The sequence below is a fragment of the Pelodiscus sinensis genome, chromosome 9 (genome assembly GCF_052426305.1).
Source record: "Pelodiscus sinensis isolate ZL-2025 chromosome 9, ASM5242630v1, whole genome shotgun sequence".
Classification (NCBI taxonomy): Eukaryota; Metazoa; Chordata; order Testudines; family Trionychidae; genus Pelodiscus; species Pelodiscus sinensis.
The window spans coordinates 25,590,527-25,610,049 of record NC_143060.1 but is presented as its reverse complement, the minus strand read 5'-3'; the positions used below and the strand labels follow the sequence as shown (position 1 = coordinate 25,610,049).

Below are 19,523 nucleotides of genomic sequence, written 5' to 3'. Positions count from 1 at the left end.
AACTAAGCTGGGGTTGGAAAAAAAATCTCCTATGGGGTGGTTATTGTTTTACTGTTTGCTATCTGGGTTTTTATTTTGGTTGGTTGGGGCTTTTTTGTGCATGTGAATCTTTGATACTTATAATATTGGAGCCACAACTGTCGTTTGGCTTTGGGAGATTTGTAGCAGAACTTACGATCAGTTGACTATATTTTTGTGATTGATACAGTGTCTGGTGATACAGTGTCTGGTGATTGAACTGTGTCTGGTGATACAGTTAAAGCTGCTTACTATATTTTTCCCTAGAGCTGTACAAATGCTAATAGTTTGGGGGATCTTTTAACCTCCAATGAAATATCCTTCCCTTATTATTACTGTAACTGAGGTTTGTGCATGGAACCAGAACAGTATTGTAATGTAACTATTACAGGCAATGACATTTCAAACTGTTTTACTGAAAAACCATATGCCACAAATAAAGGCATGTTCTAAAAATGTTTTATAGATTATATCATATATTCACTTGTACATTCTTAGTACATTAAGGACCTATTTGCTTCTTAAGTAGGATTTTTGGTATCCCATATAAGCCAAACTTATTTTCTGTTTTGTTTAAGTGGTATCAATAATGTCCTTGATGCAAGATCAGTTGGGATGAAAATATTTGAAGACTATGCCAGTTCCTGGCATTGGATTTTAATGTAAGTTTATTTATAAATATTCCTGGGAAGATACAAAATATAGAAGAACTATTCATTCATGTGTATGTCTGACATCCTACTGTTAAACATCAAGAATCTCCTTTTATCACATACTTGTATCATGGCACTTTTTCATAGATCTTATACATACGGTGAGACTAATCCAGTATTCTGCTATGTCATCCTTAAATACAGCCTCATTGTTCAGAATGATCCATACTTTTGAATCTGTTGGATGATTTTTCTTTATATTTTGCCCACACTTACTTGTTTAACTGCAGAGTAGTCTTGCACTTTTGACTTTTTGCACTTTTCAGACTGAACACATGTGTAGACTGTGTCTATAGAAGGGGTGCTAAGGGATGTCTGCATTGCAGTTAAACACCCATGGCTAGCCCCGATGACCTGACAGGCTGTAGGTCTCTAAAGTGGGGATGTGAAAATTGGGTTTGAGCTTGAGTTTTGGGATTATTCCTTACAGGAATGTGGGGAGGGGAAGGGGAGAGAAGAGTTCAGGGGAGAGTCCCAAAGCTCAGGCTCCAACACAAGCTTGAATGTCTACACTGCAATTTTAAGCCCTGCAGCCCAAGCCCCATAAGCTTGAATCGCTGATCTGGGCCAGTCATACGTGTGTAGATCTGCCCTAAGCTTCTTCCTACGCTGCCTCAAGAGAGGGCAGTAGAGGGCAACTTCCTTGTATACTCGTAGGGCTTGATTCTGCTCTCTCTGAAGCCAGTGGCAAGAAAACCACACAGGTGTCAATAGGGGAAGAGTTGATAACTCCCACTGAAATAAATGGGCACAAGATTGGGTAAAAAATTATCCACACCTAAAATCATGAATTTATTTGCTACCTCTATAGGTAGGCCACGAGTTGACAAGGGGACTTAACTATACCAAGTGTGGGTAATTAATTTTTGATGGAGGACCACTCCAAGATTTTGGAACATGGTTGAGGGCTGCACTCTTCCATAGTATTAATGGTGGAGATGCGGGGTCTGGGGTGGAGCTTGAGTGCAGAAGGGAGCTTGGGGTAAGGGATTGGGGTGAGGGGGGGAAACGGAGTCTGGGAGGGAATTTGGGTGAAGGAGATAGTTGGGACCTGGGGTAGGGGACTGGAGTTCAGGATTTTGGGATATGACCTAGAGTAGGAAGGGATTGTGATCTCAGGCAGGAGATTGGAGTGCCAGATCTGGGACAGGGTATGGGTGCATGTGGAGTAGTGGGGCAGAGCGTTGGGGAAGGGAGAGGTTCAGGTGTGAGAGGCAGACTCTGGTCAGGAAACTTACCAGCCAGCAGCCAAACCAGCCTGCCTGCAGAGCTAAAGGCTTGCAGAGCTTAAAATGTTTCTGTCTGTTCGGCCATATGCTTGAGTGAATAACTGAGCAGGAGGGTTGTGCTTTGTGGCTGCCTGTTATTCAAACAGGCAGCTCCCATTGGCCAGTTTCTAGCCAGAAACTGGCCAATGGAATTATGCTGGAGGAGGAAGCAGCATCTGAATCTTCCCCCGTCCCCTCTGGACTCATAAAGAAAGAACACCCTGCAGCAGCATTTCTGAGGCTATGTCTAGATAGCTTTCCTCTTCCAAAAGAGGAAATGCAAATGAGGAAAGATGAAATTTAAATGAAACACTGATTAGCATATTCTTGCACTTCATTTGCATTTCCTCTTCCGATCCTTTTTTCGGAAGAGGTTTTTTTCAAAGAAAAAAAAGCAGTCTAGACAGGGTTTTTCGCGCAAAACCTCCCTTTTTCGAAAGAACCCTATAAACCTCATTTTTTGAGGAAGAAGGGGTCTTTCAAAAAAGGGGGATTTTGCATGAAAACTCCTGTCTAGACTGCTTTAAAAAAAAAAAACAACTCTTCCGAAAAAAGGATCGGAAGAAGATATGCAAATGAAGCATGAGAATATGCTAATAGGTGCTTCATTTGAATTTCCTCTTTCCTCATTTGCATTTCCTGTTTTGGAAGAGGAAAGCAGTCTAGATGTAGCCTGGGAATCCTGCAGAGCAAGCAGGAGAGTCTACCTGGGGCTCCTCACTGCCTCTGTGGATAGGATCCAGTGGTTTGGTGGGCTAGATGCAGCCCACAGGTGTATTTTGCCTAGGCCTGAACTATCCAAAAAGTTTGACGCTAGAGAGAGACGAAGTAAATGTTATACAAAAGTCAAAGTTTCAAATTTAGTCATTTTTCAGAATGATCTGTACTGCTAAAACCTTTGGATGCATTTTCTTTGTACTTTACAAAAACTTCCTCCTTTCAGTTCAGAGAAAATCTGGTAGTTTCCAAACACAATTCAATTTCCAGGCCAGAGTTATGGGTATGATGCTATAGGGCTTTATAGTGCTTACAACGTTAACTACTGAAAGGCTCCTGCTTTCCCATAATACCCAGGAAGATCTTCAGCTTTCAGTTCTCAGATCCCAATTTAAGGAAACATGTATGTTCAGGGTAGCTCTGAAGACTGATTAACTTCAGACACATGCATAAGTCCTAGTGAAGACAACAAAAATTAAGCCCATGCCTAAAGTGTGTATACATAAATGCTTTCCTGACTCAGGTCCCCAACATCCAAATAATCCAGGGTCCAGCTAACATTTTTTGGACATTTTTGAACGATGAATCATTCCGTGAAAAAGCATGAGATGTCTTTGAGTGAATTTGGAAAGGGATTGACCGTGCAGGGCAGAGGGGAAATATTTGTAAATGTCTTGTGCAGATGATGGTAAAGAGATCTCTAGAGCAAGATGTGGCCCTTTCTTTTTCACTGTCTGCAGCACAGATATAAGGTTTACGAGCCCAAAGAGAGAACTTAACCCATTACACTCATATGGTCAAGAGTCTGATCAGCCTCACATCTTTGATAAACAGGTAGATGTGTGGGGACATTTTAGAGAGCGGTCCTTAAACAAACTTTAAATTAATGGTTGTATTTCAGTGGGTACATCTTCAAAGTCCAGGGTTCATAATCACGTATTTTGTTTTGGTGTCTGCTAAAGTCATTGAGAAATTAAATATTTTACTGGTGTGTCCGACCTCTAGGGATTATATGTGAGAGGAGACTGGCTGTTATCTCCTATGGATCTACATTCAGATATCTGTGTGCATGAGTCAAGGCTGATTCCCCACTCTGGCATGATGAATGCATCAGTGGGGGCTCACAAAAGTACCCCAAAACCTTATCTTTCCAGGCTTTGGTATAAAACTTCCCCCCAAAATCCTAAAAACCTAGATTTTTGGGGATAAAATCTGCTGCCACCACCCAAGTAATAGTAAGAAAACCAGGGAAGAGATCACTTGGGAAATCTCAGCCCTAAAGTAAAACCAGGACACAAAAATTAATCAATACTAGGTTAATAAAAAAGAAAGAACTTTCATTATCACCACAATACTCCTGTTACATACATAATGACTAGATGGAAAGGTCACCAATTAATATACTCATGGGGGACTCCCATGGGCCAAAAACTTAGTTACAAAGGAGGGAAAACCCATTTTTAAATGCACAGACATCAGATTCCCATTCCCAAACCATAAAACAATAAAACCTAATGGTTTTATCTAAACTTTACCCTACTTACTAATGGTAAAGAGTCTTTTCTTGGAGAGAGTCATATTGTCTGTCCCCCTCAGTATCTGGAGAACCAACTGCCCAGGGACAAAGGAGGGGAAAACCTTTGTCCCAGTTTGAAATCCCTATCTGCATTTCTATTGGCATAGTCACTGCATTGAAGCTATGCCAATTTACATCTGCTGTGGAGCTGGCCCATCATTTATAAATGTGTCTGTGAAATGTAATCAGACTGCCTAAACATTTATTGCCCAATAGTTGATGGTATCCTAACTTAAAAACACTCACCCACTCATTAGACTTTCAAAAAGAGGTTTGAAATAAAATTTTAGACTTGTCATTCTGTATTGTGTGAAAGAGTAATCCTCCTTTATAAAGAAAGATTGATAAACACTGGCATATTAAATGGGACAGTACATAGAATGGGCCAGGCAGACGGATGCTTATGCCTATTTCCTTTATGTTCCTGTCTTCTGTCTTTCCAGTGGTCTGGTCATTGCAATGATTATGAGCCTGCTCTTCCTTGTGCTCCTGAGGTTCACAGCAGGGGTCCTCTTCTGGATTTTCATCCTTGGTGTTATTGGAATTATAGGATATGGTAGGTGTTAGCTCCTACACTCTCTAATGAGGAACTGCGGAAAAAAATTGTTCTTACAGCTGATGATAGTACAAGGAAATCTGTAATTAATGCCAATTAAATATAACTTAATCAGGTAACAATAGTACATAGATTTGACAGGTAATTGAGTTTTTTATTTTTTTAAAGAAACTTCTACTATGGCCCCAATCTAGCAAATATTTATCACCCGGTGTATTGCAATAGGACTGCTCAAACATTTGCAGGAGTAGACCTTCTCTATTTGCACCATGATTTCTTTTTTGTTCATGTGAGCTTATAAGCCACTACATGTTGAACCTCTCTAGTCCAGCACAGTCTGGTCAGGCAGCATCCATGGTTCAGCGTGATTTTAGCTAGCCAGATGTCCACTTATCAGGGGTGGGGCCAAGTTTCCTGTGGAACCATAAAGTTTGTTTAGAGCCACCAGTCCTGGCTCTCAGTGTTCCATGCTGTTGTTCAGCTCTAATTTACCCCAAAATGTTTTGTAAGAGTCCAGCAAGCAGTGGAAGTGTTAGAAATGCTACTAGACGATATTAACTTTCTATGGGTCAGCAAATTTTCTGTTTTGGCATCAGTCAGGTCCTGAGGGTGCTAGACTAGAGAGGTCCAACCTATGTTCTCATGATCACCTCTAGTATTTGCCTATATGGCATGTTGGAGGCAAAGAAACCAAAGACTCATTCGTATTTACAGATTCTTCAGAAACACTCAGCTCTTCATGGCTTGTTTCTCCAAAGGTATCTGGCATTGTTACTGGGAGTATGATCATCTTCAGGGGACACCTGGTTCTGACCTCACAATCTATGATATTGGCTTCCAGACTGACTTCAGAGTGTACCTGCAGCTGAGGCAAACATGGTTAGCATTTAGTAAGTGCCTTTTCAAATTAGTCTCTGTTAATGCTCAACTAGGAGAATGAATTATCAGCTGATTGGTGCAATCTATGCTGTACCCCCTTCCTTGTTACAGTTGCTGAACAAACACCTTCCTTTAGATACATTTCTGAGACCTCAGAGCAGTGACAGCATTTTATGATGTTGCCCGGTTTTCAGGATTACTAGTTTATCTGGCCTACTGACAAATATGGAAAACCTGCACAGTTGGTAGATACTAAGACCTCACTCGTACTGTGAGGTTCCTCTTTGTCTTCTAGGTGGTGGTGAGGGAGAAGGGTTTGCCGTAATTAGCAGAGAGCACTTCCTGGGGTCCTGGCCAGGTAGCAGGGGAGAGGGGCATTTGCCTCTTCTCCTCAATCCATGTATCAAATTTCCTGTATGGGCACCATGTGCAGTGTGAAGGGAGGAAGGGACTGAGTGGGCCATTATGTGATTGGCCAGTTCAAGAAAGGTGGATGATCATAACTGGGTAGCTGCACTCCATTCTCACTGGAAAGTGCCCAAGCAACACCCACTCTTTGGGAGTTATTGGGGCTGAGGGTAGCAGAAGTTGGTCCCCTGCATGCTGTAGGCCCTAAGAAGATCAGCTATCAGGGCATTAGGAAATAATGTTTCCTCTGGACAAAATTGGCTGAATGAATAAGAAGGATTTTTTTAACTTCATCACAGCATGTAGGAAGCCTGATTTGGTGGGCACAGCATTTGTGATGAAGCTTTGTCATCAGTGTCAAGCTTAGGGTATCTCTGGGTATCAACATAAGCATAAGACTCGGGCATTTATTGGCCAGAGTTTGGTCTTGATGGGGTAGGGATGGTCTCTTAGGTCTAGTGCAGACTGAGGCATTCCCCATCTCTGCTCTCATTCTTTTGAGCCTGTTGATCTCATCAATTGGCTGAATCCCAAGGATCCAGCCTGTCCGTAGCTCCCTGACTCCAGATTTTGTGACTGTGGCATAAGGCTATGTCCTCCCACATGAGACCCTTGCTTTGCCTGCTAAAGGTTGGCGTACCCTCAGCCTCTTTGTTAAATTGATTTAATAAAACTGTGAAGTGCTGCATACAACCTATGTGCTGTATCTCTGTTTTGTCTGGGCTAAGGGGGACAGCACTCACCATTGCTGAGTTGAATCCCTTTAAAGTAATGCCCCTAAGAATATTAGCATTGTACCTTGCATCCTTATTCCTTCCTTGTACCTCACTGAGGTGCTAGTTTGCCCTATATAAAACTCGGCAATGGACTCCAGTGGAATTACTTCTATATGACAGCAGTGTAATGGAGATCAGAATCAAGCTCTCCTAATTAAAAGGCTAAATCTCCATCTATGTTTTATTTATTTCCTATGTCTGGAGACTAAAAATTAGCAGCAATATAGTATAACCATTACAATGCTTGTTTCTGAATAAGCAGATGTTTACTTGAATGCATTCCATTAAAGATAAATGATATTTTCTGTGAAGTGCTACAGACACTCCCTAGCATAGCATTCATGACCAGGATTGTAAACTACAAGGTGGCAACCATCAATGTAGAAAGGCAACACGTTGGCTTCATTTTAAATGAGCTTAATTTTTGTGCTTGCAGTGATAATACTTTGTATTGTGGAAGTCATCATCATACTTATGCTGATCTTCCTGAGGAATCGGATCCGGATTGCTATTGCACTTTTGCAGGAAGGGAGTAGGTATGTTTCTCTGATTTACTGGTTTTTTTTAATTGTACTACCCGCCTTGTTATATTCTGCTGGGACTTGATCCTGCACTGTCTGGGGCAGAATACGGTGGATAAAACCACAAGGGGACTAGTCCTAAACAGGGAGTGCCAGTGAGCCTGACTCTGCATGAATGAGAGCATGGCTTTGCAGGTTCTAGGTTACTCATGCCTAGTGTCAGGAGAATATGTAGTGAGGCCCAGCATGTGCATGCTGAGGTACTGCACTTAAGTCCTTATATCCTCAAACACACCTATTCTCTGCATCCACCCCTTTGCACTCTAAGGGGGTAGACATACAGATGCCTTCAAATATATGTTCATTCAACATAGAGGACAACATCTAGTGCTGAAGCTTGCTTGTGTCAACATGGAGCTTCCTTTCATATTTGCAAAGGGAGCAGAAAAACCTTGTGTGGCCTACTGTGCACCAGACAAGGGTCAAGACCTTGGCATCCATCATAAATAAGGTTAAGTTTCACTTGCAACTAATAGTGGGATTTTAGTAACCCAGTCCTCTGGATTGAAGAATTTTTAAAAAATCTTCTGGAAATTTGAGTATGCAGAAAAAGTACTGTTTGAGAGTAAACACCATTTAAATGTCTCTCTTAAACATTTGGGGTGTGTCTAGACTACATGCCTCCGTCGACGGAGGCATGTAGATTAGCCAGATCGGCAGAGGGAAATGAAGCCGCGATTAAAATAATCGCAGCTTCATTTAAATTTAAATGGCTGCCCCGCTCTGCCGATCAGCTGTTTATCGGCAGATCGGGGCAGTCTGGACGCGACGCGCCGACAAAGAAGCCTTTCTTGATCGGCACAGGTAAACCTGGTTTCACGAGGCATACCTGTGCCGATCAAGAAAGGCTTCTTTGTCGGCGCGTCGCGTCCAGACTGCCCCGATCTGCCGACAAACAGCTGATCAGCAGAGCGGGGCAGCCATTTAAATTTAAATGAAGCCGCGATTATTTTAATTGCGGCTTCATTTCCCTCTGCCGATCTGGCTAATCTACATGCCTCCGTCGACGGAGGCATGTAGTCTAGACGTACCCCCAGATTACTTCTGTGATGGGTTTAACTGTATTTTATAGAGAGGGATAAGGAAAGGGAGCTTGATATAAACCATTTGGAAGGCTTAGTTCCCCTCTGACTTAGCTGACTGTCCTATGGGGAAAAAAGTAACTAACATGGGTTAAATTTTGCCTTCAGATGCAGGTGTGCTATATTCACTGATTTCAGTTATTGCTGAGATGAATTAGTAGCAGTGATTATAATTATGTGCAATAATAGAGTACTTAACACTTCTTCCTGTAACAGTTTTACAGGCAGTCTCCAGGTAGCAGTCTATAACTTCCCTGCATTTATTTGGTCCTTTTAATAAACACATTGCAGCAAATTCTCTCAATCCATGCAGCCCCACTAATGGATTTGTACTGGTGTGAATGACAGCAGATTTTTTGGTGGGTTACATGTTTGTAACCATGTGTGAGCTACACGTGTAACCAAGAACAGAATTTAGTATAGAGAGCTACATGGTTACAGTCACAGTGCTACCAGATTCATCAGAGCAGTGCCATATGTGAATCTGAATTATGACACCTTCATTCCCCTATTTTTCTTTTACATTCCTTGGCGTCCCGGTGCCCATAGTATCAGGACTAGGGAGTCTTCTTAGGAACTAGGGAAAGCTGAAGTTCAATAATCAACCTACTTTTATTCCCTTTTCTATAGCTGTGCATGCAGGGAATAGCAATTGATTTTGGCAACAATACACTCTATCCTTTGGATCCTGTTCATTATAATTCAGAAATATTTTACACACTAAAACACTTTTATTCAAGAATGTGACAGATAGAAACACTTCAGAAATTTCATAAACTTCCTGCTGAGAGGTAATAACACCTTATAGTTTTTCAGCTACACTGAAAGGTCACTTGAGGGCAATATTTTTATACTCATTTATAACGCATGAGGTGAAACACTGTAAGTAATTACTGTACATCTAACAGACCGTGCCCTGTATTCAGGATGATGGGAAATAAGTTGCTAATGACTGGGGATCAAATTATTTTTTCAGTACAGTTGAACTGTTCTTTCAGTAAAAATTACAATTTATAATAGTAATAAGCTCTTTGATAGAATCGTTAACAAGCAGTTTGTTAGAGTAAACTGTCTGTAGCTTCACTATTAACTAACAAGCCTATCATTAACTGCTGAAAACTACTGATTTGTGATTATTTCTTAAATAACATAAAATTATGCATGTCTGTATGACTCGTAAGGCACTTACCGTGCCTGTAGATCTAGGTATGATTTGGCAGTATGAAAACACTACTAGAATGTCGCCATTGACCTTGTTATTGCACAAGACAGGTTAAGTTCTCCCCAGAGTCATCTTGTTTAACAGCGGCAGTGAAATAAATTTGTCTTTCATTTGCTTTCTGGGAAGTGGCTCTTGGAAGGCAGCTGGCAGCAGGAGTGAACAAGTCAGGGGAGAAGCACAATGGGGATTGGTGGATGGAGAGGGAGAAGGGAGAATGGAATGGTCAAAGGAGCAAGTCAAGGGAGTGCTGGACAGAGGTTCAGAGGGAGTGGGATAAGGTGGGTTCAGTGAATGAAGAGAAAAATGGGAGGGCAGTATAATCAGTCCACATGCTTTAGATAACAGGCACACTTTCTATAAATCAAATGCAGGGAGCTGCCTGTACAATTATTTCCTATCCCAGCACCATGATAGTATCCAAGAACTAACCATCCTAATTATTCCCCTTTGTGATAGATACAGTCATTTTCTAGAGAGGCACTGAAAGCTTAAGTAATTTATTTAATGCCACAGAGGGAGTCATGTCAGAAAGGGGATTAGCATGTTCCTAGTGCCCATGGCTCTAAACTCACCTTTTATTCACTGTGCTGAGTATCTGGTTTGACAGCTAGGCTATGTCTAGACTACATCCCTCTTTCGAAAGAGGGATGCAAATTAGACATATCAAAATTGCAAATGAAACCAGGATTTGAATTTCCTGTGCTTCATTTGCACAATCGCATCATGACGTTTTTTCAAAAAACACTTATTTCGAAAGTGAAATCACGGTCTAGAAGTGGTTCTTTTGAAAAGAAAAGCATTTTTCAAAAGATCCTGTGAACCTCATTTTTTGAGGATATATAGGGGCCAGTGGAAAGAGCAGGTCTAGGATTTGAGTAGTTTGGAGACATGGAGAAGATAAGCCGTGGGAAGGGCAGTGTCTGAGAGAGATCACAGCTGGGGGACTATGGGAACAGGATGTGTTTCTGACCCAGGACTGAAGGAAAGTAGCAGGGGTAGAATAAAGGAGTGCAAAACCAGTGGAAAAAAGGGAACTAGAAACAACATATAGCAGAGATTTGAAGAGCATTGCCAGATGGAGGGGAGAGGTTATGTTGCTGCTAATAAGGAGAGGAGACAAAATGAATAGGTGACAGAAGCAAGGTGGTAAGGAGATGGCGCTGGCAGTGCTCTGGCATTCCAGATCTACCAGTGACACTACCAGTATCGTTGAAGAGAGAAATAAAAGTGTTAATGCTAAAGGAATAATAAAAGTGAATTTTGTTATTGTTCTATATTTCAGCCCTATTTTGTTTCCTTTGCAGGGCTATTGGCTACATAATGTCCACCTTATTTTACCCAATTATCACCTTCATTCTCATTGCAATCTGCATTTCCTATTGGGCAGTGACAGCTGTGTATCCTTCTATATGTCTAATCCTCATTATCACAGCAGTATCCTAATAGCTCTCCAAATAACTGTGTGCAAAGGTTCACCTTAGCCTTCACTTACATCGAGTAATATAGCGCAGGTGGAGGCAAAATCCTTACACAAGTGTTTTGCACTAAGGCTCTTCTCTTGATGGCTGATATGGAATGAAGCCACTGTGGAAACCCTCACTTTGCAATATTGAAATCCCTTTGCGCTTTCTTAGGAGGCTCTGAAGAAGACTTAACACCAAGAGATTATATTTTTCACAGACATCATAACCTGGAGACATACTTCACACCTGCATATGTGCCTTTCTGCTTACACACGGAATAATTAAGTGCACTTTCCTTTGGCCTTACTTGTAACAAAGTGTCAGATCTGGCCGTGCTGGGTGGTTGTAAATCCAGTGGACAATACAGTGGGAAATGTCCTGCATCTGGGTGTGTTTTACCTCTTTGTCTCTCATATCTTTTGAATAGGGTGCGTAAGTTGCTTTGTGGTGCTCCTAGCTCATTGAGCTGTTCTGTTTCACCATCTTGACTGATACCGTATTAGATCATCTTCATGGACTCATAGATGTTAGAACAAGCTCTTAGGTCACTGAGTCCATCTCCCCGCCACCAAAGGATTGTTCTCTACTGTATACTAGACAGTGTACAAGTAAGATTCCCACAGATCTAACATGCATGTCCACATATTTGCAAGGTTCTAGATACAACATTTGTATCTGCATCCATATCCACACAAATGAGCTATGGATACCCATGGATTTCAAGGGCTCTAGTTATTTCTGTTCTGAGCAGCATTAACTCATCCCCTCTGACCTCCACTGCAGCAGTCACCAAGTACAGGAGCTGGCCAAGAGCTGCTTGAAGTTTGGTCATTGGCTAGTCCATGCTGTCATAGGGATGTGTGCAGAGGAGACTGACAAATGCAGAAGCAGCTCCTTCCCTGAGTCTGGTCAGGGGTGTGCAGACTTTGGAGCTAGGTTCTCTAGCATATGAGGAAAATTTAGGTGTTACTTGTTAGCCCTTCTGCTTTTATGCTGGTCACATGCATAGGAAGAGGTGCTGCTCTGAATCTCCTTTCAACCCACACTAGTTTCATGGTTAGTGGTCCCCTGTTGTGTTTTATGTATGATGGAATTTAAGGGCCAGTGCTTCTGTGAGTTCCTCCTTAATACAATTCACTCAGTTTCCTGTCTACATCAGGGGAGCCTGTGTATAAAGTAATGGCTAATCAAACACTTTGCAAGTATGCCAACATGACCTGTGACCCAGAGGTAAGCATGACTAGTAACTGCCTGAGAATTAAAAAGGGGGGCATGCTAATTATACTAATGTATTGACATTCCGCATATGCTCCAATGCTCATTTAAAGACTATGCATATTTGTATCCCACCTATTCTTTGTGTTAGGTGACATAATGCTTAGCATTATAGCACTGCATGTTAAAAGCACTTTACAAGTAACAGGTAATTAACCCTGACAACACCTGTGTGAGGAGGATAAGTATTAATAGCCATGTTCAACAGGCAGGGAAACAGAGACACTGATAAAGGCTTAAATTTTCAGACATGTCTACTCACTTTTGGTACTTCAATTTTTGGATGTTCTATTTAAAAGATACCAAAAGGCATCCACAATTAGTGGCCCATTTTCAAAATTTGGGCCTTAGAGACTTGACCACGACTTCTGGGCAGGTTAATGGTAGAACCCAACTAGGAACCAAGTCTCTCAGATTGCTATCATATGTTCTTGCTAGCAGACAATATTGCCATGAGGATAAGTTAAGAAAATTTACAAAATGCTTATCAAATCTTTTGGGAGCAATGAGGTTATGTTGTGCTCTGAGTTTGTTTTGAGAGGTTTTTTAACCCAAAAATGTTTATGAATCTTAACATTAGTAAAATATTTCCAGATATTTTAAATATCAACAGAAACAGCTTGTTTTGAGTAATAGCACACTTGTGAAACGTATGCCTACCAGACTACAGCATTCCAGTCTGACCATTATGTTTTCATTGTTCAGGATAGATAAAGGGACAGAGTAAACAGCACACATAGGACGCGTCTACACAGCACCCTACACTCGAAATAAGATACGCAATTTGCACTATGCAAATTGCATATCTTATTTTGAATTTATTTTGAAATTTGACTTGTCTACATAACACCAAATTTCCAAATAACATGCTATTTCGAGCCATCCCTTAACCCTCGTGCAACAAGATTTACCAGGATGGTGAAATAGCATGCCCGTTATTTCGAAATATATTTCAAAATAACGGGCGGCTTGTGTAGATGTAGAGTAGCAATTTCAAGATACCTCCAGTATCCCGAAATAGCTGTGCAGTGTAAACATACCCATAGAGAAAAATAAAACCGGTTCTAAAAAATTTTATTGTTATTATAATCTACAGGGAGGTGAATAAGAAATTCTGTGAGTGGCTCCTCAGCTGGCGTAAAAAGTCATAGCTCCATTGACTTCATCTGAATTATTTATTTACATAAGTTAAGGATCTGGCCATGAGTTTAAATAAATATGGCTTTAACGTGACCTGCTGCTCTGTAAGGAACCTGAATAAGTAATAAATAAGAAATTGAATAAGTTGTGTATCAGGAGAGGAGATTTGTGTAATTGAGATTCTGAATCCTTAGGCCCCGGCCATGAAAAGACTTGTGTTTGTGCCTACATTTGTGCATGGTGAGCATGTAGCCTATTGATTAACCATAGAGCATTAAGTTAAGCATATGTGTGTATCTTTTTTTTTTTTTTTTTTTTTTAAGTACTGGAGTTTTAATAAGGCCCTACTTGAATCAGAGCCTGATTGTCATATAATTGCAGCTGACCTGCAGAGAAGACATGGCAAATCACAGAAAATTAACAATGGTCCTTTATTAATTGTGGTAATTTGGAGAAGCCAGAGAAGACCTATTTGTTTAAGAAAATGTTGCTGGAACAGTATAAACTCTCAAATATTATGTTATGCCTACTAATTTTTTTGATACGAGGCATTTTGCTACACTCTATTCCAGTCATTCATGTGCGGGGGTGACAGCGGGCTCTCTGGCCGTCTGGGCAGCTACAAAAATTGTGGTAAAACACAAATATTGCAGGATCCACAATTTATACTATATCACAAACTAATTAAGGCTTTAATTTTTAATTGTTTAAATGATTTTTTTTAAATTTGCATTGTAGTTAGACGTTAGCTTAGGATTGAATGAGTTAGTAAAACACCCAGCAGAATATATGACATTTTTATGCTTCGCCATTTAATTTCAGAAATTTTTCTGACACAGTCTGTTCATTGCTTATGATTATTTTTGTGTGTTTTTCTTTCTAAACAGACTTTTAACACAACCAATGTGACCAAATTATGTCTTGGTGCTCAATGTACTTTCGCTTTCTATGGGGGAGAAAGCTTGTATCACAAGTACATCTTGATCTTTCAACTCTCCAATGTATTTGTCTTTCTCTGGCTGGTAAACTTTGCAATTGCACTAGGTCAGTGTACCCTTGCTGGTGCCTTTGCCTCCTACTACTGGGCCTTTAGAAAACCTGCTGATATTCCACCATGCCCACTCTTTTCCTCATTTGGACGAGCAATACGGTAAGGACAAGAATCTGGAGTTTAATCTTTTCATGTTTCATAGCTCTGTTCATAACTCATATGGAAATAATTAAATTATGTTTAGAATATTAAAGGAAAACAATTATGTAGAAAAGCTTAGTCATTAAGCATGCAATCATCCTCCTAATTACGGAGTAGGTGTGCAGATCAGGTCCAAATTCATTGAATGCCTGAATTTCAGAAGAGTAGAAGCTCTGAAAAATTGTGTGCCTAACTTATACAAGCAATTACTGAACCTGAGTATTCAAAGCTGTTATAATAACCCTGTAAGGGATGTTGGGCACCTCAAAATACAAAAGATCTCACTGTGAACACAATGTAAATTTGTGGTGCTATACCTGTTTGTGCAAGGATCTGTGCTTTTTGCTTCATACAAAATCAGGAGCATATTGACCTATTGTGTAATTATTAAAATAACTGTATAGATTAAATTAAATCCAACATTTAAATCTGTACATTTATGTTCTATTGGTAATAACCTTTAGTTAAAAATAACAAATGAAAACATATTATGGATATAAATATTTTTACCACAACACAATTATAGGCCTATTATAATGATTGTATCTTTTATTCATGTTGTATCTAGCAGAGCAAGTTCTTCAGCTAATGCTAAGGTTATTCAGAAGCATTTAGCAGAGGCAACATTTCACAATCTTTTGTCAGGAATCTTAGCAAATTTTGTATCGTTGCTCATCTTTTTCAAAATGCTCTTCGCAAATTTCACAATCTATAAGATAGGTTACTGTGTGTGATATTTGCCGTCAGTTCAAAGGAAAACAATTATGTAGACAAGCTTTGTCATTAAGCACGCAATCATCCTAGTAATTGTATCAGTTACATAGTGCTGTCTCCTGTAACATGCCATAATATCTCTTTGCTTTGTATTAGATATCACACAGGTTCACTAGCATTTGGATCATTAATTCTTGCAATAGTCCAGCTGATTAGAATAATCTTGGAGTACTTGGATCACAAGCTGAAAGGTGAGACTTCTGAACCTGCTGTAAAATATTAAGAACTCTTCTTATCTTCCTTTCTTTTCCAGGATGGTTCTTCAATTATGAAATATCCAAGAGGCTGGTATAAATCACTGTAGAGCCATGTGAAATCAATGAATCTATGCAGATTTACGTTGACTGCGCATTTGTCCTTGAAAGTTTAATATAAGAATTCATGCAAGAGCTGGATGTAATACAGTATAGGGTCAGTGGGCTAGATTTGCTCTGGAAAGGAAGAGAAAATTGTAACTTCTTGCTCCAGTGATGGGACAGGATTCTATCCTGAGGGATAACAGGCATCGTTTCAATCACAGATCTCTCTCTGCGGATCCAGACATTATGGGAAGCCCCTGATATTTAAAAGACCATACATTATGAGTCTTAATGATCTGTTCTCCCTCCTTTTCTGCAGGTACACAGAACTCTTTTACGAGATTTCTGCTCTGCTGCCTCAAATGCTGTTTTTGGTGTTTGGAAAAATTCATCAAGTTCATCAACAGAAATGCCTACATCATGGTATGTATTATCTCTCCCTGCATGTTCTAGCATTCTACTTGGGGCACTCCAATCAGTATCTTAGACATGTGCCTCAGGTATGCCTACACTGAACACCTCTGGTAGGGCCATGTAGGGCAGATGCCACAGTGACAAGTAGGCTGTTTCCACTTTGTTGTGTATAACTACATAGGGCAGTGAAAGGCTCTGGCATTGGGTTGCTGCCTGAGCCTTTCCCTGTTGCTGGAGCATTACATGAAGTCGGGAAAGTCTTTAGCAGCATAGTGACCTGCTGCTCAAAATAGCAGTGGAGACCTGAGAGGCACCGCTTGGGCATGTAGAGAGCTATGCAGGGTAGGGATGTAAAAGAGTAGTTGACCAGTCGACTATTCGCATTCCCCCCCCCCCCCCAAAGTGGGAGGAAGCAGGAGCCAATGCTGGGGGGCAGCTGGCTTAAAAGCCGTTTTCCCCCAGCACCATCTCCTCATTGCCACCCGTTCTACCACCCCCGCTGCCTCTGTCAGAGGTTGGGGTGGGGGGCAGGAGCTGCTTCACGGCACCAGTCCCTGTGCACAGAAGGTCCCAAATCCCTGCTGGGACCCCCGTGCACAGGGGCAAATACTGGCTGGGCAGGCAGCCCTGCTGAGTTCCAGCTCAGGCTGGGTGCGGGACCAAACCCACTACGGCTTTGCAAGTTAGAATGCAGTAGGAGCTGGGGAGCAGGCTACCCGGCTCCTACTGCCTTTTAAATTGCAGAGCTGAAGTGGGGTTTGGTCCTGCACCCAGCACGAGCCAGAACTGAGTCGGGCTGCCTGTCAACTAATTGAGTAGTTGATAAAAATTGCATCGACTACTTGATTAGTTAAATTCCCACACTTTAACATCCCTAGTGCAGGGTACATACCCTAAGGTACTGGAGTGTCTTTACTCACCTAAGCTGTGCCTTGTCATCTAAACTGCTGTATATTCCTGTGCTAGGGGGCGTACAGTGTCTGTACTCTACAAGCTGCTATAAGGAATGTGCAGTGTCAATGTACCTGCTGTCCTCAAGAATTTAATGTATTGCTCTTTAGCTTTGGCTACAGTCTGTCACTGTGACTCTAGAAGGTAAAGAATTGGAATTTGATGACTTTGGAGGAATTCATATGCCCAGTTGATAATATCCTTTTCCTCCACCCCATCCCTCTTTTTCCTCCCTACCAGTATCCATCAGAAGTGGGGATACAGTGTGCAGTCACTGAATACTACACACTGACATGATGCTTTTGTTAAAATGTGCTGCTGTGAACAAGGAAGCTTCCAAACACTCAGCACTTATATTTGCCAGTAAAATCATCGAGCCAAATTCTGCTCTGAATTCCCGGGGTGTAATTGCAGAGGTGCTGCATTGGCTTCAGGGTTACATTCTAGATTTACCCTCTTGTAAACATGAGCAGAATTCAACCATGTTATCTTGCTGTGACCTGAAACATTTTCAGGAAAAGCATTTTACTGTCTCAGAGCACTTAAAGCAGGTGACTGTGATGGTTTCATTAAAACCTTATGCACTCCAAAGGGATCTCAGAATTAGTGGTTTTCAGGAGATGAACATTTTCTTTCAACATTCTTATCTGCATGGGGAAAATTGACCAATATTAATTATTGTGGTATTATGTAATTATTCCAGAATATCTCCCCCATGTGGACACTCTGATCTGGAATAAAAGTGAGTTTATTACACTGTCTAAACAGGGAAATTACTCTGGAATAAAATCACTTTTATTTGAGTCTACACACAGGCAGCTTTCCTACAACATCTTGTAGAGAATTCTGCACTAGCTAGGCCAGTCAATTTTCCAATATAGACAAAGTAAGCTTGTTTTCTGTGTATGTGTGGTTTTTTTAAAGCACTAAACAATATACATTAAAATAATACTGAGGTTGTCCAAGAAAAGCAAGGCATGTGCCTATTAGAACTGTTGCCCTTCTTTCCACCTTTTTGGACACATTGTGTTTTCATATACACAAATGAAAATCCAGATTAACTAAATTCAAAGCTAATTAGAAGTAGTAGTGAGCTGAACCTGGTCCCTGATAATGCTGTAGTTTTGCAGAGCTGTGAACAAGTAGGGCCTGTTTTAATCCTGCTACAGTATTTCGCTGACATAATGCCATTCAATGAAATTACTCCTGATCTATGTTGGTGTAAGATCTCAATGATGTGCAGGGCATCTGATTTGAGGAGGGATGTGATAGTGTAAATGGTTACCCACAGCCTCCTCCCACATGCTGCTGCCTCTGTATCCATAAACCATCCCATCTGAGACCATGGCAGCAGCACAGGGATTTGGGGGGAAGCAGGTGGCTCCGCAGAAGCTGGCTCCCTGTGAGCACCGGATCCCACCTGTGCTGCCCCACCTCCACCCCCCGCTCCTGCCACTGATACATTTCAGCAGATTCACGTTTACCAAAAAACACACATTTTTAACATCCCTAGATCCGAGTAATAAGAACAGCAGTATTAATGAATGGGAGGTTGCCTTAGATGGATTTTATTGGTTTGTGATTCCACTAGCAAAAGACTGAGCTGTAGAGTTGAAATCTAGACTGAATTTCCACAAAGGTGAATTTCCTCAAAGGTGTGCCCTTGTAGCCAAGAAAGCTAATGGCATACTAGGGTATACTAATAGGAGCATTGCCAGCAGATCTAGGGAAGAGATTATTCCCCTTTATTTGGCACTGGTGAGGCCATATCTGGATTATTGCATACAGTTCTGGCCCCCTCCCACCCCCATTGCAGAAAGGATTGGAGAAGTCCAGCAGAGGGCAACAGAAGTGATTAGGGGGCTGGATCACATGACTTACGAGAGAGGCTGAAGAATTTGGACTAAATAAGCATCTACAGAAGAGAAGAGCGAGGGGCTGTGATATCAGCCTTCAACTACCTGAGGGGAAGGGGGGAGGTTCCAAAGAGGATGGAGAGAGGCTGTTCTCAGTGGTGACAAATGGCAGAACAAGGATCAATGGTCTCAAGTTACAGTGGGGGAGATCTAGGTTGGATATTAGGAAAAACTCTTTCACTAGGAGGGTGGTGAAGTACTCGAATGGGTTACCTAGGGAGGTGGTGGAATCTCCATTCTAGAGGTTTTTAGTCCTGCCTTGACAGAGCCCTGGCTGGAATGATTTAACCCCCTGAAGCTTCT

The 19,523-nt window shown here is 41.2% G+C and overlaps 1 protein-coding gene across 3 annotated transcripts in view; it reads left to right on the top strand.

Moving 5' to 3' along the window:
• Positions 1-19,523, top strand: part of SLC44A5 (solute carrier family 44 member 5) — a 234,804-nt gene that overhangs the window by 195,623 nt on the left and 19,658 nt on the right. For all 3 annotated transcript variants that reach the window (XM_006130408.5, XM_075936275.2, XM_006130407.5), the window contains exons 9-17: positions 597-680; positions 4,736-4,848; positions 5,607-5,738; positions 7,348-7,447; positions 11,101-11,193; positions 12,402-12,489; positions 14,562-14,824; positions 15,737-15,831; positions 16,259-16,362. In XM_006130408.5, the coding sequence (XP_006130470.1) occupies positions 597-680; positions 4,736-4,848; positions 5,607-5,738; positions 7,348-7,447; positions 11,101-11,193; positions 12,402-12,489; positions 14,562-14,824; positions 15,737-15,831; positions 16,259-16,362 (1,072 nt within the window). The remainder of the gene's footprint in view (positions 1-596; positions 681-4,735; positions 4,849-5,606; positions 5,739-7,347; positions 7,448-11,100; positions 11,194-12,401; positions 12,490-14,561; positions 14,825-15,736; positions 15,832-16,258; positions 16,363-19,523) is intronic.